The sequence below is a fragment of the Eptatretus burgeri genome, chromosome 17 (assembly GCF_056783735.1).
Source record: "Eptatretus burgeri isolate ZD-2024b chromosome 17, Ebu_testis_v1, whole genome shotgun sequence".
NCBI classification, from domain to species: domain Eukaryota; kingdom Metazoa; phylum Chordata; class Myxini; order Myxiniformes; family Myxinidae; genus Eptatretus; species Eptatretus burgeri.
In genome coordinates this window covers 12,649,577-12,677,414 of record NC_140977.1, presented here as the reverse complement: position 1 = coordinate 12,677,414, position 27,838 = coordinate 12,649,577, and the positions used below count along the sequence as shown (strand labels likewise).

The 27,838-nt window shown below is 39.3% G+C and overlaps 1 protein-coding gene across 3 annotated transcripts in view; it reads right to left on the bottom strand.

Annotated features, from left to right (window-relative positions):
• LOC147009336 (uncharacterized) overlaps positions 1–27,838 on the bottom strand; it is a 142,761-nt gene that overhangs the window by 14,180 nt on the left and 100,743 nt on the right. For 2 of the 3 annotated variants that reach the window (XM_085861778.1, XM_085861779.1), the window contains exons 8-9: positions 13,573–13,635; positions 13,328–13,468 (exon numbers count right to left, since the gene is read on the bottom strand). In XM_085861778.1, the coding sequence (XP_085717904.1) occupies positions 13,328–13,468; positions 13,573–13,635 (204 nt within the window). Of the gene's footprint in view, positions 1–13,327; positions 13,469–13,572; positions 13,636–24,494 lie in introns of those variants that run through there. The other variant, XM_085861777.1, reaches the window with a different exon arrangement.

Genomic DNA, 27,838 nt, shown 5'->3' with positions numbered 1-27,838 from the left:
TGTGTTTGTTGGTTCGGAGGTGTTTTCTATAATGTTTATATTCGTGATTACAAACATCGCAGTACGTTGTATTCACCATATTTATAGAATAAAACTTTGCTTAAACTAAAATTTTCTTGATGAAAATTTCGTTTAATTTATAGGTGAATCTGTGCTTAAAAACATTTTATCCTCCAACTTTTTCACTTAATAAATACAATGTTTCAAGACACAAAAGACAAGTTTCAATCAATCTCTTCATCTGTTAAAGATACTGAGAAATATGTCAAGGATGTAAAATTGAACAAAGATAAATATAACAACTATTGGATAAAAACTATTATGGTAAATAATATGAGTTCTTCAATTTCCTTCAGTGGAAGGGCTTTTAGTATACCTGGTAGAACATCAATTAAAGTATCTCTAACAAAAGTTTCTCCTCTCCTTCTAGTAATATATTCAAAACTAGAAAAAGCAATGAAACAAGAAAAAGTATCAAAGAACAAAAACCTTATGGATGAAGCTTTAGAAAGAAAAGATAAGACCATCTGTAATATGCAAGGAGAAATTTGTATTTTTTTCAACAACCCTAAAGATGTAAATCTTGATGAAATAAAGGATGTTAATATATCAGGTGAAATGACATTTCGTTCAATAGTAGTTAACGATAATTTTAAAATTACCTTTAATATAAAAAATGTTGTCGTTGAATCTGATAATGAAAAAAAGTATATCGATATCGATGGTAATATACAACTGAAAGTATAGATGAATTTAAGTTTAAGTAAAGTTTTACTTTATAAATATGCTAGACTTTCCTGATTCTCCATATGACAAATTTGAGAATTGTCCTGCGTGTGAAAGACGGGGATTAAACACAGAGTCAAAAGCCTATAAACAATGTATATTCTGTGATTATCTTCTAATTAATGATAATAAAAAATATAAAAAGGAAAATAATTCTTTTAGATTTACACCAAAAATGAATTACTTTACAAGATTGATTAGAGAAATGAATGTAAAGTATGAGGATGATAACACACCTTTCCTTTCAAGGGAAGAAACTGAACGTATAAGAGAAATGTTCAAAGGATTGTTGTTGTATATTATTCATGGATGTAATTTTCAGGGAAATATCAACACAAGATATTGTATAAATAAAATAATGGATTATCTTGAAATTAAACCTGAACTTAGGATAAAATATAGAGTTTCTAAAAAAGCTAATAATAAATTAAATAACCTGTTTTTCAAATATATAAATGAATGATTTTTTACCTATTTGGGAAAATAAGATAAAATTTAACAACCATAAAAATCTCCCAAATTCATTAAGATGTCTCATAGTTGGTTCAAGTGGATGTGGAAAAACCTGCTTACTTTTAAAAATGCTCCTCACTCCCAACTTTTTAGATTATGATAATTTAATAATTTTCACAAAGTCGAGTTTTCAACCAGAGTATCAACTACTCTCACAAGGTTTTAATGCTGGTCTTCAAAAGAAGATATAATAGGTTTATTTAAACGTCAAAAAAACCTAAATGATTATAACATTGAAGATATAATTCAACTATTTTGTGATACACAGAGATGTAAAAAGAAATCAAATCTTATAACTTGTATTCTTAGTGATAACACGGATGATATACCGTCTCCCCAAGATTTGGATAAATCAAAAAAGAACCTCGTTATCTTTGATGATTGTGTTAATGAGAGAAACCAAACGGTAATGGACAGCTACTACACAAGAGGGAGACATTCTTCTTGTAATTGTATTTATCTTAGTCAATCGTACTTTCAACTTCCTCGTCGTTCCATCAGAAACAATGCTAATACTTTTATTTTATTCAAGTTAAATTCAATAGATATCAATAATTTTTGGAGAGATAATTGTTCTACATTATGTAGTAAAAAGAAATTTGAGGATTATATGAAGCACATGACTGAAAAATATAAATATATTGTTGTGAAACAAGATGAGATATTAAGGGATATATTTTTTGTTTTATAAACAATTACATATATAAATGACAACTATTATTATAAATCTTGTGGGTAAATCTGCTTCTGGAAAAAACTTTCATAAATCAAGGTTCTTGTGTAGTACAAATGAGAATATTGTAAATTTACTTAAAAAACACCCCGTGATACGCATTGTATCAACAACAACTAGAGCAATAAGACCTGGAGAAGTAAAAGGTGAAGATTATCACTATATTTCAGTGGAGGAACATATGCGATTGAGGAATGAAGGACAAATATTTGAGGAGGTTTCTCTTGGTACAACAAAATATTCACATTGTAAGAGTGAGTTAAAGAAACTAAAATCTGGTGGTGTTGGGATATTAGAAACTAATCCAGAAGGAACGAGACAAATTATTAAATATCTGAGCGGAGTGAAGATTTTATCATTCGGTTTTGATGTTGATGAAGAAACTCAACACAAACGTATGAAAAGCAGAGATGCAAGGATTAGTGAAGAAGAAATTACAACTCGCATTAATGTTAATAAAGAATTTGATGAAATATTTAAAGAAAAGGATTTATTTGAACACATCTACTTGAATGATGAAGAAAAGGAAAATTTCCCTGTTGATCTTTACAATTCATTAAATGATATTTTACAATAAATAAATGGATACAAAAGAAAGAGCAAGAAGATTTAAGGAACATCAAGAGTTGGTTTCAAAAGTTGTAAAACAACAGGAAGACATAAAGAAGAAACGCAGACAGAAACTAACGGGCGAAGAAGCATTTGAAAAAAAACAAGAGAAATTTTTTAAACCACTTTTAAAAACTTCCCAAGAAAAAATGAAAGATGTTTCCACAGTTCCCACAGTAGAATATACTCCTAGAAAGCTTCAAATGTTAAAAGATTTTAGTCAAATGACGGAGGAAGAATTAGAGCATATTGGAGAATTAGAACATGATGAAGGTTTATTTCAACAACTGGAAGAGATTAATCAACCCCCTGATTATATTGTGAATGCTGTTCAAAACAATGAATATTCAGCGGATTCAAAAACCAAAGCAGGACTCATTCCAACAGAACAACCAGCAATATTTCATCTTGTTCAAGAAAAGGTATTGATATTTAATGATGAATTAAGGTTCTTAAGTTCTGCTCAACCCCCTGTTAAACTAACTCCGAGATTAATGTTTCTTCTCACAAAAGATGGAAGACAAGGTTCAACTGTGAGGGATGAATCAAAGTATATTGATAAACCATTGGATATGGAAAATAATGATGATAGAGTATATATTGATTTGCTGAACACTCTAAATTATAAGGTTATTCTTTCTGGTAAAAGTAGGAAGAATGAGAAGGAGAAACACATTATTCAGGCTTTAAGTATCCTTGGTTCAGGTATTAGTTTTCTTCCAAATGACCCATCGCAATTAGTTAATAGACTGTTATTGTTGTTCGGCAGTAAGAAGGCTGGAAATAACAATTGTTTTAATGAAGCATCAGCCATTTTAGACCAGTTGATGAACATGAAAATAATTAATAAATCTCAATATAAAGACATTTTATCTCATATTAAATAAGATGAGAAGCACAATCCTGAGTTTTAATTTCACAACAAGCGACCACACATCTTCATTCCCATACCCACTACAACTTGACACAACAAAAGAATATGAGGCATCTTTATTGTCCATGGAGACTTATAATACCTTATTTAATATAACCGAGAAAAATGACAAGTTTAGTTATAATCCGGGAAGTGGATACAAAACGATAACAGTCTCACCGGAGCATACGAGATTTCTCAAATATCTTCCGAAATTGCTCGTCTTATGAAAGAACAGGGTGATGAACCAAAAAATATTGTTATAAACATTCAAAAACATACTTCAAAATCAACGATTAAAGTTAAAAATAACTACAAGGTTGATTTCACAATTGATAATTCATTTAGAGAGTTATTAGGTTTCTCCTCAAAAAAGATTGAAACTAATGGGACGTTTTACAGTGATAATGTCATTCAAATATCCTCAGGAATAAATTCGGTGTTAATTCACTGTGATTTGATTGATGGTGCTTATAATGATGGATTAAAAACAAATACAATATTTTCATTCAGCGCATACTCAACCCCAATTGGTTATAAATTCAATATGGAGCCTAAAAATTTGGTTTATCTACCTGTGTCAGGAAAAACCATACACAGAGTAAATTTTAGGATAACCGACCAAGATAATCGTGTGATTTCTTTTAATGGAGAAGTTATATCCATCAGAATTCACCTACGTGAAGTTTTTCAATAAATAAATACGATGGTTATTGTGAGGAAGCACGAGTTGGGAAAATATAAAATAATTACAGGGGATGGGATGTTCCTTTCCCCGTACTACAAGGGTGAAGGTATGTATCTTGGTAGAGGATACTATAAACCTAAGAGACAAAGGGGTGTTGGACATCAATTTAGAGGAGATGGGATAATTGATACTCTCATGGGTATTGGTTCAACTATTCTTAAACATAAAGACCTAATTGGTTCAACTGCTTCTGCTGTGGGAAATGTAGCAGGTGCTGTAAAGAGTATAAAAGATGCTCAGAAAGAATCTCATAAATTACAAGCAATAAAAGAAATTAAGAAAGGTAAAACTCAGTTGTCCCCCAAAGAACGACAGAAAATAATTCAAATACTTGGATCAGGGTTTCAAAAGTTTTAACATCTTTTTTCCTAAATAAATACAAGTATGGAAGCAATTGATAGTATCTATGATTTGGATGATACTATTATTATCTCAAACTCCACTAAAAAAGAAGATTACTTCAAGGTAAATGCAATAACTGGAACAGACTGGAATACAAATGGTACAAAAAGTTTTGAAATAAATAATCAACAAACCTATTTGAATCTCTCCGAAAGTTTCTTGTTGTGTAAATTTAAATTCACTAAGGCTGGGAATAACACAAACGCTACACTTGTAAATGATTTCTTCTGGAAAATGTTTGATAGTGTGCGATTGTATATTGGAACACAAGAAGTTGAAGCGGTTGATTATGTCTCTGCTGTATCTGAAATGATGAAATTTACACTCTATACATTCAGTGATAGAATGGGAAAGGGGTCTGTCGAAGGTTTTATTCCTGATATGTCAACGGGAACAAACACAGACCCTGGATATATTCAAAGGAAAGGAATGTATAATGATGATACAAAAGCAGAAAATAGTTTTACTGTGGCAGTTCCTCTTAAAGGTATATTTGGATTTTGTGATTATGATAAAGTTCTGTATGGTCTTAAAATTAGATTTCAACTACAAAGGAATGATAATGAAAATAGATTGCTTTTTGGTGTTGGTAATGCTTTTGGTGATCAGAATAAATTTGTAATTGAGGAGATGAGTTGGTATATCAGTGAATATACTCCTAATCTTAAAACAGAAGAGATGTTGAATCGAAGACTTAACTCAAAAAAAACCACTCAGTGTATCATACCTCAAAAGAAGATGTCAACACGTTAAACTCAATCAAACTACTTACACGTGGAATTTGGGTGTTCTGGAAGGAAAGCCACGATATCTGTGGATGATTTTTAAAAAGCCAGATGGTGATACTGCGACTGATAAGAATAATGCATTGAGTGATAATGCTAAGGTGAAACAACTTCGCGTTTCTCTAGATGGAACATTTTATCCACGAGATAGATTGGAAATTAATTGGGAAAAAAATGATTTTGCTGAAGCATACAAGTCTTACCAAAAGGTGTGTGAAAGTAATGGAAATAAAGAACCTATTTTAGATATGACAGCATTTAAAAGTTTGTATACAATCTATACGTTTGACCTGAGCGCTCAAAAAGAAACTATAAAGTCTAATCGAGTGGATACTTCCCTATACATTGAAAGAGGAGAGAGTGAAGAAGTTGATACATATTGTTTGCTTTTGGAAGAAACAGAATTGCAGATTAATACAGATAATGGTGTGATGATTAGTCTCACATAATTTTTTTGTTAAATAAATGAGTGGCAAAGTACCAACTGGGGTATATGTTAATCAAATCAATCTTCATAAACTATCATCTTGTGTTCAAAATCAAAAGCCTTGTACGATTAACGTTAATACAATTCAGAGAAAAGGAGCAGTAAGAATTGATGTTTTGCTCACAAGAGAACAGGTTAAAATCTTGAATGACACTGGCTCACTTAAAATTAAAATGACAAAACCAATGTTGAAAAAATATTCAATAAGAGAGACGAGTGGAGGATTTCTCCCATTTCTAATTCCTTTATTTGCTGGTTTAAGTGCGGTTGGAGCATTGACGGGTGGTATTTCAACAGCGGTCAAAACTGCCAACGAAAGGAAGGCTCAACTCCAGGCTCAAAAAGAATTGGAAAGACATAACAAAGAGTTGGAGAAACAAATTAGTGGAAGTGGTGTAATTGTAGATTTTGCTGAAAAACTTGAAGGTCTGCCTGATAAAGCGAGATTGTTAGTTGGAGATATGCTTTCTTCTATAGCACAAGCAGATGTAAAATTAACGAAAAGAGGTAATGGATTATATCTTTCTAATAAATAAATGAGCATTGATGAGTGGTTGAAAGAATTTGGAAAGAATACAACATCAAATTTACAACTTGCCAAATATTGTAAGAAATTAAAAATTCATAATGTGGTTATTTGTATGAGAGATGAATTAACAAATGTGTCGAAACATACAAAGAATATTATTATGAACTTAGAAGATAATGATGGGAACGGTTCTCATTGGGTTTGTATTTTTAATAGTCAAGACAAATATTATTTTGATAGTTTTGGTCTTCCACCACCTGTTGAAGTCATAAAATTCTTACAGAATGGTGTTTATCAAACATTTCAAGTCCAAGAATTAAATTCCAAGTGTTGTGGTCAATTATGTCTATATGTGTTATTTCAACTCAACAAAAATAAAAAATTTTATGATATTATTTTTAATCTAATATAAATGACTTATGTTGGTAAAGATGGTTCTATCTTTGGTGTATCTCAAGAACTGGATATTGATTTATCAAATTATTATACAAAGGCACAGGCTGAACGATATAAATATAATATAAACAAAAATATTAACATGAAAAATGCTTATAAATTAAAAAATTATCCAAGCCTGACTGACGCGAATGACTTGGTGAGATTAAGCGATTTATCACAATATATATACTTAAATAAAACGGCTGTGTATTCTAAAGATACAGAAGTGTTGATATTATCTCCAGGTCATACAGAATTCATAGTTCGAATTAAAATAAATTTTTATAAAGAAGGGCGTATCGTTTGTATGAGAATAGAACAATGGGGGTATGATATGAATGATTTAGGGTATAATTGGTCATTTAAAATTAACCTCGAAGACCTGGAACAATTAAATCAGTCTCGTAAGGAAGAATATTATCCACTTGGTATCGAGAATGAGTTTTGTGGAGCCACGATTAGTAAACAACAAATAAAAGAATTTAATAAGGGTAAATATAATAATGGTTTTGCCCTTGTTTATCTCATGAAAACAGAAAAAACAGGATTATATATAATAAGTAAGGAAATACAAAATGATTTAACTATGGGAAGATGGGGAGGTGTTTCGTGCCATAATATTATTCTAACATATATTTCTAATACATAAATGACAGCAAGAAGGCTTCAAGAAAATTATCATTTCTGTGTCCAAGCATACCTTCAAGAAAAGGGTATTCGGTATTTTAATAAATATGTTCTACAACATAAGAATGAGGTATTTTCAATAAAAGATTGGCATTATGCTGATGTTGATAAACCGACAACTTTAGATTTAATTAGAATGTTAAATAATGAAAAAATTATAAGGTTAAGAAAAGGTAAGGCTCTTTTAGAAATTCAAAAGAAATTTTATTGGTTTCCTGTTGTAAAAAATTATTTTGGATACAGGAATAACAAGAAATCCTGATGAATATATGTATAATATTCTATGGGGTGTAAACGATTCAAGTATAGTAAGGGATGAGGAAGGAGTTGAAGAAGAGAGGGAAGAGGAGGAAAAGGAGAAGGAGGAGAGAGAGAAGGAGGAAAGAGAGAATAGAGAGAGGGAGGAAAGAGAGAAGAGAGAGAGGGAGAAGAGAGAGAAGGAGGAAAGAGAGAAGAAAGAGAAGGAGGAAAAAGAGAAGAGAGAGAGAGAGGAGAGGGAGGAAAGAGAGAGAATAAATAAATATTATAGTATGGAAACCAGTGAGATTCAAAAAAGAATAGAGGTATTACAGAAAATAACTCAACCCACCAAGGAGGAATACAAAGAATTAACAAGTCTATTTGCAATACTTTCAACAAAACTATTAGCATCGTCAAGCTATTCATTTTAATTCAAGTTTTTTCTTAAATAAATGGAGGAGAGAGTGAAGGCATTTCTAAGGATTCTTTATGTTTTAAAAATTAAGATTCAAATGTGCATGTTGGAAACTAAAAAGGTTTTTGCACTCTGCAGAAATTTTTCTCATAAATAAATGAGTTATTGTCTCAAATGTAAAAAGAAAACTAATACTAAAAATATTTCATATATTAAAAGTAAAAATAACAGGGTTATACAAAAAGGTATATGTTCGGTGTGTGGTTCAAAAAAAAAATCAATTTATCTCCAAACACAAACTCGGAGGAGATATACAAAAGTTTTTATCAGGAAGTAAATTTACAACTACTGGAATACCAGGGGAATTACATCTTCCAGGGTATTCTTTCTGTGGTCCAGGCACAAACTTGGATAAAAGATTAGATGAGGCAGACAATCCTAAATCCTGGAGTAAACCAATCAATAGAGTTGATGAAGTGTGCATGAGACACGATATTGATTATGGGAATACCACAACGTTGGAAGAAAAGCATGAAGCCGATAGAGAAATGTTATATAATTTGTCTCTGATACAAAATCCAACCTTGAGAGAAAAAGTTGATAGGTTCATCGTGAAGAAGATGATTAGTGCTAAATTGAAACTTGGACTTGGAAATTCAAAAACTTATAGGCTCTAATGATGCCATTAAGACTGAAGAGCAATTAGCTGATGAATTACATAAACCAATATTCACAAAGTTTCAGAGAAGGAAAGTTTATTCCAAGGAAGTTGATTATATCTGGTCTGCTGATTTGATTGAACTTAATAATGATAAGGGGTACAAGTATGCTTTAACCGTTATTGATTTGAGGAGTAGATATGCGTGGATTGTCCCTTTAAAAAACAAAACAGGTAATACTCTTATGTTAGCTTTTCAACAGATATTTAATAAAAGTAAGAGAAAACCTAAGAAATTGTGGACTGATGAGGGTAGAGAGTTTTATAACAAGACATTTATGAATTTTCTAAAAAATAACAGTATTACATTATACAGTACCTTTAATGAAGGGAAGGCAGTTGTTGTTGAACGTTTTAATCGTACCTTAAAAGAGAGACTATATAAAAAATTCACACAACTCGGTTCACAACAATGGTCATCTTTTATTCAGGATATTGTGGATAAGTATAATGACACGATTCACACATCAACGAATATGAAGCCATCAGAAACATTTACAAAATTAAAATATGAAAAAGAGATTAATGTCAGAAAACCTAAGTTCAAAGTTGGTGATATCGTAAGAATATATAGGTGGAAATCTCATTTTGAAAAGGGTTTTACTGAACGATGGACGAAAGAACTTTTTTAAATTGTTGATGTAATAGATACAGTTCCTTGGACTTATAAAATATATGATTTGGAAGGGGAAGAGATTTTAGGTTCATTTTATTCACAGGAATTACAAAAGACAAAACTAAGCAGATAATACACCTTTGTGGACACTCGAGGGTCAAGTCCGAGGTGTATAACAGTATATAATGTGTGTCAAGGGGGACGTTCTTAGATCTGTGAACCCCAAACACAGAATCCTCAACTGAATAGTCAAGGCTTAACTTTTGTTTGTGTGTGTGTGTGTGTGTGTGTAATGGGAGCAATAGGTTGGCGCTTCACTCCCTCCTACTATACACCGTTGTGGACACTCGAGGGCCAAGTCCGAGGTGTATAACAGTATATAATGTGTGTCAAGGGGGACGTTCTTAGATCTGTGAACCCCAAACACAGAATCCTCAACTGAATAGTCAAGGCTTAACTTTTGTTTGTTGATGTGTATGTGTGTGTGTGTCCCAACCCTCACATTCAAAATCTCAACCCCAACCCTCACATTCAAAATCTCAACCCCAACTCAATCCTCACCCAACACAGTCTTTTTCAAAATGAGATTTCCACCTATATATATATATATTTTTACGTTTTTTTTTCTTCTTCCAATTCTGTCTTTTAAGGCTTTCAGGTTTGATGACGTAGAAAGGGGGAGTAAGCCTGCACTTTCTTCCCAGAACTTTCTTGATCTTGCTCCCATCAAGCACCATCCGACAAAGAACTACATCGATAGGTTTAGATCCCAAAGAGTGATAGCAACTCCAAAAGTCTCCAAAATATAAATAAATAAAATAATAATAATAATAAATAAATAAATAAATAAATAAATAAAAGCCCCCAAAAAAGTTTCAAGTGTCCAACATAAACCCAACTTTCCAAGTCTTCAAGGTATAACCACATTCCCGTTGAGTTTCCAAGATATGTATCACATTGTGAATTATCAATCCAGAACCCACATTTCAAGTATTCAAAGTAAAACCAACTTACAAAGTCTCTTAAGGATAACTCATTTACTGATTTTTTCAAAATTTGTGAGTCTCCAAGGTAGGCCCCATATTTAGAACCATCTTGGCAGAACCCTTTTCCTGAGTCTCCAAGGTAGTTATTTAAACCATCAAGGCAGAACTCATTTACTGATTTTTTCAAAATTTGTGAGTCTCCAAGGTAGGCCCCATATTTAGAACCATCTTGGCAGAACCCTTTTCCTGAGTCTCCAAGGTAGTTATTTAAACCATCAAGGCAGAACTCATTTCTTGATTTTTCAAAATTTGTGAGTCTCCAAGGTAGGCCCCATATTTAGAACCATCTTGGCAGAACCCTTTTCCTGAGTCTCCAAGGTAGTTATTTAAACCATCAAGGCAGAACTCATTTCTTGATTTTTTCAAAATTTGTGAGTCTCCAAGGTAAAACTTGTATTCTGGCTCATCAAGGTATAACTTGTTCAGTGGGTATTGTCTTGATAACTCACAATGAGTACTATTGCTGTAAAACTCTTTTTCAGGATTTTGCTGGTCTCCAAGGTATAACTCTTTGGTTGGGTCATCAAGGACGAACTCGTTCTGTGGGTCTTGGTCGCTCATAAGGTCTTCAACCAAGCCAACAATTTCGCCCCAAGTTGTAGCAAAAGCAGTATTTTCATTTCGTATTTCAGACACAATTTCCTGTGAGAGAAAATAATAATGTATTAATTAAGTTATTTAATTATTAAATGAGTATGCTTCAATCAAAGTTTGAAAATAGGAAAATAAAAAATCTTACCTCAATAGATAAGAGGTTTGAATCCAGTTCATCAACTTGAAGGTTTAGTTCCATACAAGACAGAGAGTTCCAAGGAACACCAAAGTCATCCCACTCAAGGTCTTCAACCAAGCCAACAATTTCCCCCAAGTTGTAGCAAAAGCAGTATTTTCATTTCGTATTTCAGACACAATTTCCTGTGAGAGAAAATAATAATGTATTAATTAAGTTATTTAATTATTAAATGAGTATGCTTCAATCAAAGTTTGAAAATAGGAAAATAAAAAATCTTACCTCAATAGATAAGAGGTTTGAATCCAGTTCATCAACTTGAAGGTTTAGTTCCATAGAAGACAGACAGTTCGAGACAAGCACACAGAACACCATTGCCAGCAAAAACAAATGTTTAAAATGGAGCCTGGGTTTGAAGCTTTTATAGAGAAAGACTGGTGGGTGTGGTTTCCTTTGGAAATTCCCTGGGCAAGCCTAGGCAAGCCTTCATTGGGAAATTTTTCAAAACCATAACATCCTGTAATTTTCTAGTGATTTCTTTGTGAGTCAGAGATGAACTGGAAATGATGTAAGAGTGGGCGGGGCTTAGCAAAAGTAGGCGGAGCTTAGGAAAAGTGGGCGTGGCTTAGAAAAAATACCTTATGAAAAGTGGGCGGAGCTTAGCAAAAGTAGGCGGGGCTTAGGAAAAGTGGGCGTGGCTTAGAAAAAATACCTTATGAAAAGTGGGCGGAGCTTAGCAAAAGTGGGCGGGGCTTAGGAAAAGTGGGCGTGGCTTAGAAAAAATACCTCGTGAAAAGTGGGCGGAGCTTAGCAAAAGTGGGCGGGGCTTAGGAAAAGTGGGCGTGGCTTAGAAAAAATACCTCGTGAAAAGTGGGCGGAGCTTAGCAAAAGTGGGCGGGGCTTAGGAAAAGTGGGCGTGGCTTAGAAAAAATACCTTATGAAAAGTGGGCGGAGCTTAGCAAAAGTGGGCGGGGTTTAGAAAAAGTGGGCGTGGCTTAGAAAAAATACCTTATGAAAAGTGGGCGGAGCTTAGCAAAAGTGGGCGGAGCTTAGCAAAAGTGGGCGGGGCTTAAAGAAAAGTGGGCGGGGCTTATTGAATACCTTGTGGAAAGTGGGCGGGGCTTAACAAAAGTGGGCGGGGCTTAAAGAAAAGTGGGCGGGGCTTAACAAAAAATAACCTGTGGCTCAGGAGGTGGTCAGATGAGAGCATTAAGAGAAGTTTATCATTTCGTAATGGCACAAATGGGGTATCTTAAAAAATATAAAGATTCAAATGTTTTGTTTGTCAATATTTTAGATGGGGATTATTGTGCAAAGAAAATTAAACTATTGAAGGAATTTGAGAATGAACAAATCTTTGTAGGTTCAATGAGTGAGCTGTTCAACCCCCAGGTGTTCAATTCAATGAGGTTCAACCTCCAAGTTAAAAGGGGAGACAAATAAATATACCTTGGGATAAAAAGGGGATTTATTTTTAGGGAAAAAAAAATATGAATCGCTGAAAATCCCCCATTCATTTACATGGGGAAAAGTGAGCCAGAATCAGTATTCTTACCCTACTGACATGATCTTGAACACACTTCTCATTTCACATGTTTAGATCGTCATAAACTTGTCTTTGAAACTTGTCAAGTCCCAGTAATCTTACTTAATTTGTTATTTCCAATGTTATTTCCAAAGTGTGCATTTGTGAAACAAACTTTTCAAACGTTGGCTTTATGTGTCCGATCAATCCTGAATAAAGGCCAGATATTACAAACATATTTCTGGGTATTTTAGAAGTAAATAATACCTCTGTGTGGTGAAAATAAACAAGCCCACATGGTTGAACGATATTTAATGGATCTTTTGTTCTGTAGAGTTTTGATCAAAATTATTTCATCAGTAAAAAGAATAAAAAGAACAAAAATAGGTAAACCATGTGCAGCTTACCCTCGAGTAGCTGAGCAACTTTGCTGGACTCCTTGGGAGGAGAACCACGTGGTTCCTCCTTTACATGCTTATTGCTCAAAGTATCTTGGGAAGTCTGAAAATAACTTTGGAAAGTTTCCGTCGTCCCCAGGTGAGCTTCACCTGTAAAACATTTGACAATTTGTTTCTTACTGAGGAAGGTATTTGTGTTATTCAAACGATCACTGGAAGATTATTATTTCTATTATTATTGTTGTTCTTCAGACCTTTGACAAGTGAGGAGGATTCATCAATGAACTCGGACTCCACCTTCACTTCCACAATAAAATCTGAAAGAAAAAAAAAACATCAAATTCAAACTCAACATTAAATGACCTTTTCATATATTTTTGGAATACATAATCCAGGCTCGTGGAAGAGCTAGTACTAGTACACTGAATGCATCAAATAAAAAATTTTTAAAACAGGACAAAAACACATAAAATGTCATAGCTCCCATGGTTTTAGTAATTTTGTTGCAAGGAGTTAAAGGGCTCACCCATATTTACAAGATTTATGTGAATGCGCAACTGACGAGTGGTCATGTGACATGGAAGATTGTGTACGATTTGGCAATTCGGTCATGAATATTAATGATGTAGGGCACATAGTTACAGAGTATTGTGTAAGATAATTATCGGTCACATGACATATGTTGTGTTTTCGATTGGGAATGCAAATTTTGCACAGAAGGGATTCAATGTTTAGATATTATGGGGTAGACACTGAATTACACAAACATTATAACATTTAATAATATTTATTTCTGTATCTTTACTATAATTCACCGTCTGCCCGTCTGCCTGTTCCCAGGTACCGCAAAAACGGCTGAACCGATCGCAACCATTTTTGGGGTGTGTAATCCTGGGACCCCTTGGAATAAAATAGGCATAAATATAATAACATGAGCCCCTTGACGGCTCCTGCTTCATGGTATAAAAAATGAAAAAAAAAAGAAGAAGAAGAAAAAAAGAAGAGTTTAACAAGATCGGTAAATGCATGTCCAAGAAATGGTCGAGGACGTGTTCAATACCAGGTAATTTTACAACTAAAATGGCCACCAGTCTACCAGTCAGCCATCTTTGATCGTATCACCAAAACAAAGTGAGGTGCACATGTATGCCATCATGTGCTGTGCTCGGTTGGGGTAAGTAACAAAATGGCCGCCAGTCGGCCATCTTGAATCTCGAAAAACAACGACGTGCATACGTACAGCGTCATGTACAGCCTTAATGCCAACTTTGAACAAAATCGGTCGACACATGTCCGAGATATGGCTGTGGACGGACGCATAGACCGACGAACGAGATCCCATCCATAATCTCCCGTTTCGGACTAAATCCAACGAGGGATAATAATATAAATAAATAAATCGGTTCCCCCTTCACAAATCCATGAATCGTTTATCGCAGACCCTGTGTTCGTCTGCATCATCAAAATACCGAATTGTACGACAAGACGTTAACCTTTTCCCTTCCTAGACTCGCTTTGTCCGTATTGGGGCGGATTTGGTTCAAAGATGAAGCACATTTCCATACTCTAACCTTGAACTTCTGCGGAATACGTTTACGCGCCATCTGGAGAACTCTGGAGTAGACCCGCGGACAACATTTTTCCAACACCACGGGGCAAATCTACACACTGCTACCCTACGGCCTACACAATTGACGAACTGAAAAATACAATGACTGACGCTGTGCGGAGCACAACTTGGAAACGTTGTCGGTGTTTGAACAGATATCGTAGTTCGTCTTCAGACAGTCGTACAAGAGGAAGCTACATGTATTGAGGATGTGTTTACATGAGAAGAACTCCTCATTTTGGACTGGACTCTCATATACTTTGGAACAATGCAAGTACAATTTTTCAGAAAATGTAAATTTTGTTAATGTATTGTACTTTTTTGAAAGATCCTGCAGATTGCGATGGTAGAGAGGGATACGATGGAACTTCTCACAACTCGTCCATTAACGACTCTGCTCTCAGGAATCAAAATCACCGTTCGAGGTCCGATTACAACAAACAGAATCGCTTCACTGGCTCAGGACATCGAGACGATCGTGTACGAGGGGACCCGATCCGGGTCTTGGACCTCAACATCCTCGCCACAAAGAGGTACAGACAAGACAGCAGCATCCAAGATGTCATTGAAAACCTGGATCTTAGTTTTGACCCATTGTGGGATTCCCCATATAAATAGAACAGGACCATAAGGAGAGAACAGCACGTACCGTGTCCCAACTCGTTATCCTCGGGTGGAGCGACCCTGAGCCTGAAGTCTGTGTGAGAACCTTCCAGACCAAGCACGTTCCTTCCATCGGAGATACTCGTGAATCCCGAAGGCTTCTCTCTGCGCTCCTCACCGAAGAAATCGATTCATGACGCAGAGTACAGGAGGGTAAAGTGGAGTGGAGATATTAGCATCGCGTTGTATCCGTCAGTCAATCCATATGTATAAACCCTCGGATCATATTCTCAGAAAATACACACACGATTTTGATGAAAGTTGACCACAACCTTCATCACCTGTGATGTAGCAAAGTTTGTTGACGGAATTAAAAAAATGGGGGTCAAAGGTCTGAGGGGTCCCCCCCTCCCCCTTACCAAAATAGGTATTATTTTCTTCTCGGGTCAGGTCAGGTCAGGTATGGGAGCATGGCCTCCATCTGGCCATCCCCCAGGCAGATGCCTGGACCATCCCCATCTCCTTGAAATGCCAATCAACCTGCTGCGACGAGGCACGTGGTCGGCCCAATGGCCTCCTCCATTCACGAGACCCCCTCACTGAGAGAATCTGGTGAGCAGGATCAGCATCAGGAAAACGAGCCACGTGTCCGTACAGCCGCAGCTGACGCTCACGGACTATGCAGGTAACAAATCTCATTTCAGTCTCTCTCAGCAACTGCTCGTTGGACACAAAGTCTGACCAGCGATAGCCAAGGATTCTCCCAAGAGACCTGGAACCAAATGAATTGTCTCCATCTCAGATCCTTGGTCAGAGTCGAAGTCACATCCAGAGAGCAAGACTGGAAGCACCAAGGAACTGAAGACTCGGAGTTTCGTCCTCCGGCACAGGTACCAGCAGCGCCACACCCCATGATCCAGTGAATCCATGACTCCACAGGCCCAACCCAGACGTCTATTGACCTCTGGCTCACGGCGAGCAGAGGCGTGAATATCACTGCCAAGGAAAGTGAGTCTCTGCGACCTCAACATCCTCGCCACAAATAGGTACAGACAAGACAGCAGCATACAAGATGTCATTGAAAGCCTGGATCTTAGTTTTGACCCAGGAAACCGGTAATCCCAGCGGCTCCGACTCCTCATTCAGCACTTCGAGGTCCCCCAAAAGGATATCTAAGGTCTCTGCAAAGATGACTGCATCATCTTTGAAATCAGAGATTTCAGAGATCTTAACATTCCCAAACGATGCACCGCAGATTGATCTCTCCTCCATCCTCCCCAGGATCCAGTCCATACAAGTGCTGAAAAGTGTGGGGGCCAGTACACACCCCTGAATAACTCCAGTAACAACTGGAAATAAGTCTGAAATTGTACCACCACATCTCACAGCACTCTCAGTACCAGAGTAGAGTTCAGAAATTAGATTGATCAGTTTTGGTGGCATCCCATGAAGACCAAGAATCCTCCAGAGGACATCCCGATTCACTGAATCAAACGCTTTACAGAGATCAACATAGGCTGCAAGCAGCGTCTGCCGAAATTCTCGCCTGCGTTCGGTGAGGACCCAAAGAGCAAGGATACGGTCAATCGTTGACCTCTTTGGCGTAAAGCCTGACTGCTCTGGATACTGGTGCTCAAGCAGATGATGGTGAACCCTCTCGAGAATTATCCGAGCAAAGACCTTGCCTGGCACTGAGAACAGCATCACCCCTCGGTAGTTGTTGCAGTCTTGGCGATCACCCTTCCCTTTCCAGAGAGGGACAACAAGGCCCCTCTTCCAGTCAGTTGGGATGATGCCTGTGTTCCAGGCAGAGATCAGAACTGCATGCAACGACACGAGTGCAGCATTTCCACCAGCCTTGAGAAATTCAGCATGGATGCCACAGATCCCTGGAGCTTTACCCCCATTTCAACCGGTTCACCGCAGCCTGTGTTTCCACAAACGATGGTGGGCCACAGGTGATTGGAGGGCCAGCAATAAGGATAGTAACACCCCTGATGTCCAACTTGAAAGCTGGTGGATCAGCCTGGTACAATCACTCAAAGTAACTGGCCCAGTGGGCCTTCACTTCAGACTCCTCTGTCAAGAGCCCACCACCCTCTGTTCTAACTGCAGTACACCGAGGGATGGGCTTGGACGAATGCAATGCGCGAATTCCCAGTAAGCAGGATGACAATCACTTGACCACAGGTGATGCTCTACGCCCTCACAGATTCCTCACACATAGGCCTCCTTGTCCACCCTTGGTGCACGTACAGTTTTACACCTCAGCTCCCTGAACAGCTCAGCTCTGCCATTCAGCCTGGCCCTACGACTGGTCAATGGTATCCAGTGTCCCTTGAGAGACAAATTTCTTCATCGCCCTCCAGTGTGTTCCAAGACATCTACCGGCAACATCAAGTACGGTGGTCTTGAAGGCATTCCACAACTCTTCAGGATCCCCCAAAGCACCCAGACCCCCCAAATCTCCACTCAGCCTGTTGGCAAACTCCTCAGCTACCCTCTCATCCTTGAGCTTGCCAACATCCAGCCGAGGCTGGGATGGTACCATTCTCCAGGATTTATGCTGCAACTTAAGAGTTGCTACAAAAAGCCAGTGATCAGTATTGAGGAACTGAGCACTCCAGTAGACCCTGCAATTCTGGATCATCCTCCAGCCACCATCAATGAGCACATGGTCAATCTCCTTTGCCACACCATCAGTGTTGGAATACCAAGTCCAACGATGAGCTTGTGGGTGCTGAAACCATGAACCAGCCACCCGAAGTCCATGACTTCTTGCAAAGTCAAGGAACTTAGTACTATTCTGGTTCACAGTTCCAGACCCATGTCTGGAGACCCAATAACCCAATAACCATTCCTATCCATTCCAGTCGATGCATTGAAATCCCCCAAGATTAGAAGTGTAGCTTGCCTGGGGCACTGAGCAATCACAGACTCGAGCATGGCATAGAATGCCTCCTTCACGGTGAGATCACTCGCCTCAGTCAGAGCATATCCAGAGACCAGGGAAATGACACCCAAGGAGTGATGAATCCTTCGTCTCATAATACGCTCATTTACCGGTCTTACCTCAATTATCATTGGAGTCAGCTTATTGAACACAGCTACAGCAACTCCTTGGGCATGGCAACCATCAGAGCAACCAGACCAATAGTAGGTGTAACCACCTGCCATGATCTCGCCGCAATTCCGTCTCCGAACTTCATGGAGTGCTGCAATACCGATGTCCAAACGCTTGAGCTCAGATAATAACAGAGACAGGTGATCATCCTCTCTTCGGGATGGGACATTCCAGTCACCCACCCGAAGGGACCGCCTCAGGTAAACCCAAGGAGACTGCCGTCTGGTGGACGACACCTCAGCACCACCCCAACACACTCTCCCGCAATCTGACCCGGGAATGTTACCCCATGGTTTCCCTCCTATCATCAAAGATTGGTGGTCCCGAAGACTTTGTCCCAATCCCGTCATCCGGTGAGCTGCTCTGTGAAGGGAAGCTGCACAGGAGGTATACTCCCATGGAGTGGGTTTTCAGATTTTTTTATGCTTCTGTAATGCTTTGCGGAATGACGGGTTTTACGTTGGCGAGAGTGCAAATCCTGCCACCAACTTCCTAATAAGGAGTCACCCAACTGCAGGAGGACGTCCGCAGACACAGTCGGGCACTAGATATGGATGGCCGTTGGCTCACAAGGAGCTCCTCCGCCCTTTGACAGGTTTTGTTCTTCATCTTGCTGGGTGTCCATATCATACACCCTCCTCACCAAGAAACTTGGTGGGGGAGACGGTTTCGTCGCCGACAACTCGAACATGGAACAGATTAGTACAGGTTTACATGGTACCTGTAGCAAGTCACAGATCTCGTCTGACCTGACCTAACAATTTCTTCTCCATGATATATTTTGTGGATCATCCACACCTACCAGTGGTTCCCTGGTTATCTTATCCAGCCACAACCAGGTGAGTGCCCAGGGGCCTAAACTCTCTGTTGACATCTAAATCTTGTGTCCGAAACCCATCGCTTTCTGTACCCACCTTATCCAGTCACACCCAACTGTCACTGGACTCTGTCTTTTTCTTCTGACAAAGTGGAGAGTTTGCTGTCAAACCTCGACTCAGATTCTGCAACCGGTCCAGAGGGCATCAGCCCACGTGTCCTCAAAGCCTGCTCCTCTGCTCTTCCTCATCCTCTCTCTGTTCTATTCACCCTCTCATTTGCTCAAGGTCATCTGCCATCTGCTTGGAAATCAGCAAACATTCCCACCCTGCATTGAAGGGGTGCAAAACAGATACAGGCAACTACAGACCAATCAGCCTTCTCCCAATCATCAGCAAGGTTATGGAATCCATCATCGCTTCAGACATTAAATCCTTCCTCTTCTCCAATGGATTAATTTACGATCATCAATTTGGTTTCAGACCAGGTCACTCTACACTTGAATTGCTGCTTCTGCTCTCCCAACAATGTATGGAGGTACTCAATGCAAAACATGAAATCAGAGCCATATAACCCAAGACATATCATGTGCTTTTGACACAGTCTAGCACCCTGCCCTGCTCACCAAACTATCTTCCTATGGTATCCAAGGCCATCTCCACTCATGGCTTGTAGACTTCCTCGCCTGTCACAGCCAACGTGTGGCCCTTAATGAAATTCTCTCATCTCCTCTTCCCGTCCATGCTGGAGTTCCTCAAGGCAGTGTTCTGGACCCTGTACTTTTTCTGGTTTTCATCAATGATCTCTCTTCTTCTTCTTCTTCTTCTTCTTCTTCTTTCGGCTGCTCCCGTTAGGGGTCGCCACAGCGGATCATCCGTATGATCCGCATTGTGATTTGGCCCAGGTTTTACGCCGAATGCCCTTCATGACGCAACCCTGGTCGCCTCTTACGACACAGGGATAATCAATGATCAATGATCAATGATCTCTCTTACTCTCTGGAAAATCCACTTTGTCACTTTGCTGATAACTCCTTGACAACCTCTTGACAAACCTCACATTCTCACCTCTCTCCAAAAGGACCTTCTGGAACCACCCCCCCCCCCCACTTCCACCATCCACTTTCTCTACAATCCTCTGGAAGAAGTCCTTTAATTCATGCTTCTGGGTCTCACTATCTGCCATGACCTTTCCTGGGAAAGCCACATTTCCAACCTGGCCTCCAAAGCCAGTCGCCGACTGGGAATCCTCCGTCGTGCAGTCTTTCCTTGGCCCACCTGAGCTCCTGACCATCTACAAAGCTTTCGTCCTCAGCCTGATGGAGTACTGCCCTCCGCTCTGGGCTGGTGCACCTGCCTCTCACCTTTCTCGGCTTCACGCTGTGGAAACCAAGTCATTTAGGATCATTGGTATCTCCCGCGATGACGCCGAGTCTTTGGGCCTCTCACTCTCACCGCAAGCAGGTCAGTGGTCTTTCTGTCTTCTTCCGTCTCCTCTCCAGTCTTGCACCTTACCCCCCCCCCCGCCCCCGCCCCATATGCGATATGTCCTCGCGATATTTCCGTAGGGCGCTCAAGGTCCACCAACAACCCCCTCTGGTAAAACTACCAAAATCAAGAATCACTGCTCACCTTCACTCTTTCATAGCTCTTTTTCCCCACCTTTGGAATAAACTCCCACACTCTCTTCAATCCTATTCTTCCCTCCAAGCCTTTAAAACAGCAGTTCACCACCACCTCTTATCTTCCCCCATCCAAAACCTCAATCTTTTCTACCCCCATTAATCCACCTCAAACCCACCTCCTTCAAATTCCCTGCTTTCCTTCCTGAAAGTCTCTGTAATGCCCATTTTGTATAACCCATGTTCCCTGTTCCATCCCTCTCCCTTCCACAGATCTCCTCATGTCTTTGTTCCCCAATGTTTTGTCCTTGTCTCATGCTCCCCCTTGCTGTGCATTGTGTGTTAGCTCTCATACGAGCTTCATCAATGAATACAAAAAAAATTAAAAAAAACTTATCTCACCATATGTACATTAATTAATCAATTTAAAAGACCAATGGTCACTCTGGTCATTGAACTCCAAAAGAGAGCCTATAAATTTTTGGTTGTTTTGTAGTTTATCAAAGTGATTTATTCTCTTATGGCTTTCATGACCATCGACAATGTTAATAAATATTATGTTGGGATTTGTTTCTTGCCTTAAATGTATTTTCTGAGCAGAGATGAAATGATAAACCTCTCTCAACGTTCTGGTCTGAGCTCCTCCTGAGCCACATATCATTTTGAGATTGTTGTCAATTACTTGCTCACCTGGGCTTTAGTCCCTTAAGATCTCAAAGACCCCTAAGACCATTTAAGACACCAAAGACCCACAAGAAACTTTAAGACCTCAAAAACCCTTTCAGACCTCGAATACCCTTTAAGACCCCCAAGACTTTGAAGACCCCAAAGGCCCTTGCTTAATACCTTAGATTGAATCAAAAGTTTACAGTCGCTGATGCACCCTCGCTTACATCACCTTGTTTCACACGTTCAATTAGTTATTCATGCCTGTTGTTTATGTATTTTATGATGTCCCAAAAAACAATACGTTAGTTGTTTGGAATGATTTTCCTTTTCTATATACAATGTCAAGGCTCGTATTTGAACTAACACAGAGAACGGAAAACAAGGGGAGCAGGAGAAAAGAGGGACAGGACAGGGAAGCACAAAACAGTGGGGAATAGACACATGAGATCTGTGGAAGGGAGTGGGATGGGGCGGGGTACACGGGGTAAACAAGATGGACACTACAGGGACTTTCAGGAAGGAAAGCAGGGAATTTGAAGGAGGTAGTTTGGGGTGGATTAACAGGAGTAGAAAAGATCATGGTTTTGGATGGGGGGAGAGAAGAGGTGGTGGTGAACAGCTGTTTTGAAGACCTGGAGAGAAGAGTGGGATTGAAGAGTGTGTGGGAGTTTGTTCCAAAGGCAGGAAGAAGAGGAATGAAAGAACGAAGGTGAGAAGTGATTCTTAACTTTTGTCGTTTTACCAGAAGGGGGTTGCTGGCGGACCTTGAGCACCCTGCGGAAATTTGGGCCGAACAGATAACAGACAGAGCAGGGAAGGCCGGAGAGGAGACGGTAGAAAACAGAAAGGCCACCGACCTGTCTGCAGTGATAGAGTGAGAGACCCAAAGACTCGGCTTCATCGCAGGAGATACCAATGATCTTAAATGCCTTGGTTTCCACAGCATGAAGCTGAGAAAGGTGAGAGGCGGGAGCACCAGCCCAGAGGGGAGAGCAGTGCTCTATCAGGCTGCGGATGAAAGCTTTGTACATGGTCAGGAGCTCAGGTGGGCCGAGGAAGGACTTTACACGATGGAGGATGCCCAATCGGTGACTGGCTTTGGAGGCCAGCTTGGAGATGTAGCTTTCCCAGGAAAGATCATGGCAGATAGTGAGGCCCAAAAGTTTGAATGAAAGGACCTCTTCAAGAGCATTGTTGAGAAAGTAGATGGGGGGAGGGGGGGTTCCAGACAGTCCTTTCAGAGAGGCATAGTGAGAGTGTGAGATTTGTCTGGATTAAAGCAATTGCTTCACTTCATTGTGTTTGCCAGACTAAAGCAATTGCATCACTACATTGTGGCATTCCTGCTCAGGATGGCACACTGTACGATTTGCCAAATTCAGAACTAAAGTACTACTACACTGCAGGTTCTTGTTGCAATTCATGTTCTGATTCTTGTTCTGCAGTATTCAACATTCAATTGGAATTAAGCAATTCCTCAATCAGAAATCGACTGAGTGACAGTCTTCTTCGTTTGTATACAGCACAAGGCTGTGGGGCAGCATCATTGGCTGAGGGCACACCTGTGCTGCAATGCCCAATACTGGTTAGGGTAGGAATTTCGCCGTCGTGCCGGCAATAGCTCACCTACTCCTCGCCAAGGACACCATGGGATCGTTAATGTCCCCCAATAGATGCTGGCAGAAGGGACACCCATTTAAATCCATCAGAGGGATGGTACACACACACTGATGTATCACTCTGCCTGTGAAACAGTGATGACAGTTTATAGCTGGGTGAGGATTCAAACTTTTGAGGCTGGAGAAAAAAACTGAATCCTTTTGAAGATGTGTTCACTGGAGCTGTCTTCAGTTCTCTCAAAATTGTGCAGTTTGTGTCTGTCCTCGTCTGTTTCTGCCTACCTGGAAGCAAGTGTAATCTCTGTCTTCAAGGGCTCCGGTAAGAAATGAGATCCTTCCACCTATTAGCCAATTATAATCCTTCTACCCATTATGAGCATAGTGTTTGAATCCCTGATCAAACTGCATCCCATGAGACATCTGTAAACCCACAACCTTCTAAATGATGACAGTTTATGTCTGGGTCAAGATTCAAACCCAGACTAGACAGCTTAGAGGTCAGTGTGCGTACCTCTTCGGCCATCCTATCAGCCCACAGACAGAGTGGACCAATTTCTTTACTCCAATTTGTGCTCTGCACGTGGGGTCATTAACTTTCATTTTAATGGAAGTGTACAACCCATTGAACAGGTGGTGCTTGCAGAATGGAATGAATGGCATCAACTGGAACGTTCAGAGCTCACGCGTTTCACCATACAGAGAGAAATCTGAGATACTGATACACCGGATAGTGTGTTATCAAACCACCCACAAAGGACCTGATCAAAATGCAACTTACAAATTTCTGTGCATGTAACTGAGAGAATACTGGAAAGTGAACATCGAAAATCATGCTCTGCTCAGGTTGTAGTTGATATGGGAATCTGGGTCAAAGCTATCAAGGTCAAGGTCATCAAACAAACATCTGACCTATGAACAAAGGGCATTGTCCTACACCAGGGTCCTTTACAAACAACAATGCGCTTCATGTCATGTCCTGTTATTTTGTTTGGTAGTGCTGGGTTGCATGACCTCTTCATAGAAGCAGGAATTCTTGGTGAGGGTTCAGTGGTGGTGTATCCACTGTGAAAATTGTTAAAACAAGACTGAGAAACAGAATCAAGTAACATGTTATTTTCTACATTTTATTCATTTCTCTACATTTACATAAATGGACAAAAACAGAAGGAATCTGATGAGATTATCACAGAGGCAGTGGAACAGCGGAAGAAGCTGAATGACAGGAGGAAGGTAATAACATCATGTAGAAGGCCCGAGGTCATCCAAACCAGTGGCACTTGCAGCGCGAGAAGATTTTATGGACATAGACTTTTCTTTGGAACCAGAAAAAAATCTGACAGTGATTGTGAAACTGAATAAGATTCCTCAGAGTGTGAGCAGGACTCTGAGTGGGAGTCACGGTAAGAAAAATGAAATTTCATTATACAATCCGATTTCACTTATAGTCTTATACGATGCCAAACCTTTGAAGTGAAAATGTTCAAATTGGAAACTTTTCATAGTTATTGATTTATTCGTATGCAGCCTGTGGCTGATTGGCTGCATCATTTTCTGAGGGCTCGGCTGTGCTTGCTGATGCAATGCCCCTGTTATCAGTAAGCTGGTACTCATTTTGCCGACTTCGGAAGGATCATGAGCTGAGTTAACCCACCTGGCGTTAATTCAGTGGGTTGACCGGGGATTGAACTGAAGACTGTCATCGGTGTGCAACACCCTCTCTCTTTTCGTCCCCCGCCCCTCCGACAAAGTAGGAGACAGAGGGGGTGGGGATGGATGTTAAAATGAGCTCTGTCCGACCATCCATCCATGTACTTTTGTGTACGTGATATTTCAAAAGCCGTTTCACATTTACAGTCGCTTTCATATTGCAGATGTCTATTCCTCATATTATAAAATCTGATGAGATCATGGTGGCCATGGCCACCATCTCAGTAACTTGGCTTGTGTATGCGATATTTCAAAAACCGTTTACTATTTAGCTGTCATAATCTTAGTAAATTTGATTGTGTACGCAATATTTTTTTTTTAAACGTTCAAAATTTAGCTTTCACCAACTTAACTTGTGTACATGCTATTTCAAAACCCGTTGAACATTTTATTTTCCGATTACAAAGATCTATTCCTCATACCACTTAAAAATTGGGGGACTCCCAGTATCAGCTCTTGGTTATTTTTTCCTTTTCTTCTGCTTTGTCCTTAACTGTACTCTAGCTCCTCCAAGAGCATCAACACTGTAATAAAAAACAAAACAAATTATCAACAAATTGAAAGATTAAAAGCCCTGAATATCCCAACTTTAAAGTAAAGGAGGAAGAGAGCTGACATGCTAAAAGTCTAAGAATTATGAACCACTTTGATAACATCCCCGAAGAAAAATTCTTTAAACTGTTCTTCCAGTTTACACCGCTCATCATCATGCTCATCTTGCTCATCTTCTCTCCTCGGTTTTCCTTCTCATTATTATCTAGCATTATTGCTCTTATCCAGTCCTTGGAGGTGTTCTCTGGTCTCAGTTTAATGGATTGGATCTCTATCTCTCTCTTTCCATCTCATTCTCACGTCCTGTTTCACAGCTTCTCTTTGTTATTGTGAATAGGTTGTCATTATCTTCTGCTTATCGAGAAGAACAGTATCTCTGTTCCTCTTGTGGGGCTGCATCCACCTCCTGTCCCTCCATCCACTATACAGCTCCATTGCAATGTCATGTGCTCCAAATCTTTGAAAGTTTGTACTGTGGGACTTTCATCCCAATTATATGTCACTTACTTATGAGTCCTCTTTCTCGTTGGTTGTTATCTCCATTTGTGGGTTTCAGAAGGTGGGAGGAACCGATGACAGCCTCCACTTGTAGCTCGTTTGTCGTGATATTCCCTGAAATGGTTTTTAAGTACTCAGTAAGGGTTTTCTTTATCATTCATGTAGCTCCAAGTATCACTGGTACAATTCCAACTTTCTTCAATTTCCAAGTCCTCTTGACCTCATTTTTCAGATCCTGGTATTTGGTCATTTTCCTGATTTCTGTAGCATTTCGTCCAAGGTCATTGGGAAGTGAAACCTCCATCAACAATGCCATTTTTTTCCTTTTTATGTTTGAGCACTATGTCCGGACGCAATGCTTTGTTTGCAATGTCCACACTTGATGGGATCATCTTGTCACACGTGAGCATTATATGTTCATTTTCGAGGATCGGATTTTGTTTTTGTTTTCATGATTGTTCTGGGACTTGGATGTCGAAATGTTTACAGATGTGCCAGTGGATTGCTCTTCAGATGCTGTCATGTCTCTGTGTACAGCTGTTCCGACATGAGGTTTTTTTTACATCTCGAGAGGAGGTGGTTGGTACTGTCTGTTTCTACCACTCAAAACCTGCATTTGTCCGATTGGCTCAATCCCACCTTTTTTTTAAAGGCATTCGTGTAGTGTCCTTGGTCTTGGGCATTAATGATGACTCATTCTCCATCCCAACTAATTTGACCTCTTCTTAGCCATTCCAAAGAGTCTTCTTAGCCATTCCAAAGAGTCTTCTTAGCCTTGTCAATTCCTGTCCTTTCAAGCTCTTTTTTTTTTAATCTTCCTGCTCTTTTGTCATTCCCCCTATTGTCAGAGTACATCTGCTGATATCTATTTTTTGTAGTTTTTACTTTTTTCTTTACAATCATTGTGGCTGTGTTTGATTCGGTTTTGTTTTCCTGTGTAGTATCCATCATTTGCACCTGCTTTGGAAGTTTGTTGCGAGATAGATTTAGGATCCCTTTTGTGGTTTGTTGTTTTCGTGCTCGTGTACAAGTTTCATCCGGTAGTCTGTTGAGCTCTTCACATACTCCGCTAGTCCGACACACGATGTTATGTGCAATTGGTTAAGCTCCATCAAACCACCCCCTCCCTCAAGCCTGGGTAAGTACAGCCTCATTGGTTTTTGGAGAACATCTTGTGATTAATTAGAAGTTTCCTTGTTTTGGTGTCTAAGTTGTTGATCACGAACTGTGGCCAGTTTATACTAGCACAGCTATATTGGAATCCTTACTGCAAACAGAACACTGATATGCCTTGGCACTGCAAGTTGGTTTATAGCTTTGGTTTTGTTTCTTGAGGAGAGGGACAACTTCAGAATTAATCTTATTCTCCTAATGTACTCTTTGCCAAATATTTTATACATTGTTTTGTGTTGTATCTGAGGGCCTTCTTCTATTCCTAAGTATTTGTAGGACTCTTTGTTTTATAGTTCCTGTATTGCATTTTCATCGATTGAGATGTTCTATGTTCTTTTTGTTTTCCCTTGTACAAATGTGCACTTGGCACACTTGTCAAGACCAATCTCCATTCGGATGTCCTTCGAATACTGCTTTACTAGTTCCAGTTGATCTGCCACTTTCTTATCATTTGGAGTGAAGAGTTTTAGATCATCCATGTGCAGTAGGTGTGTTACCTCTCTTGTTTCTTTAGTCGTTTTTCTGTTGC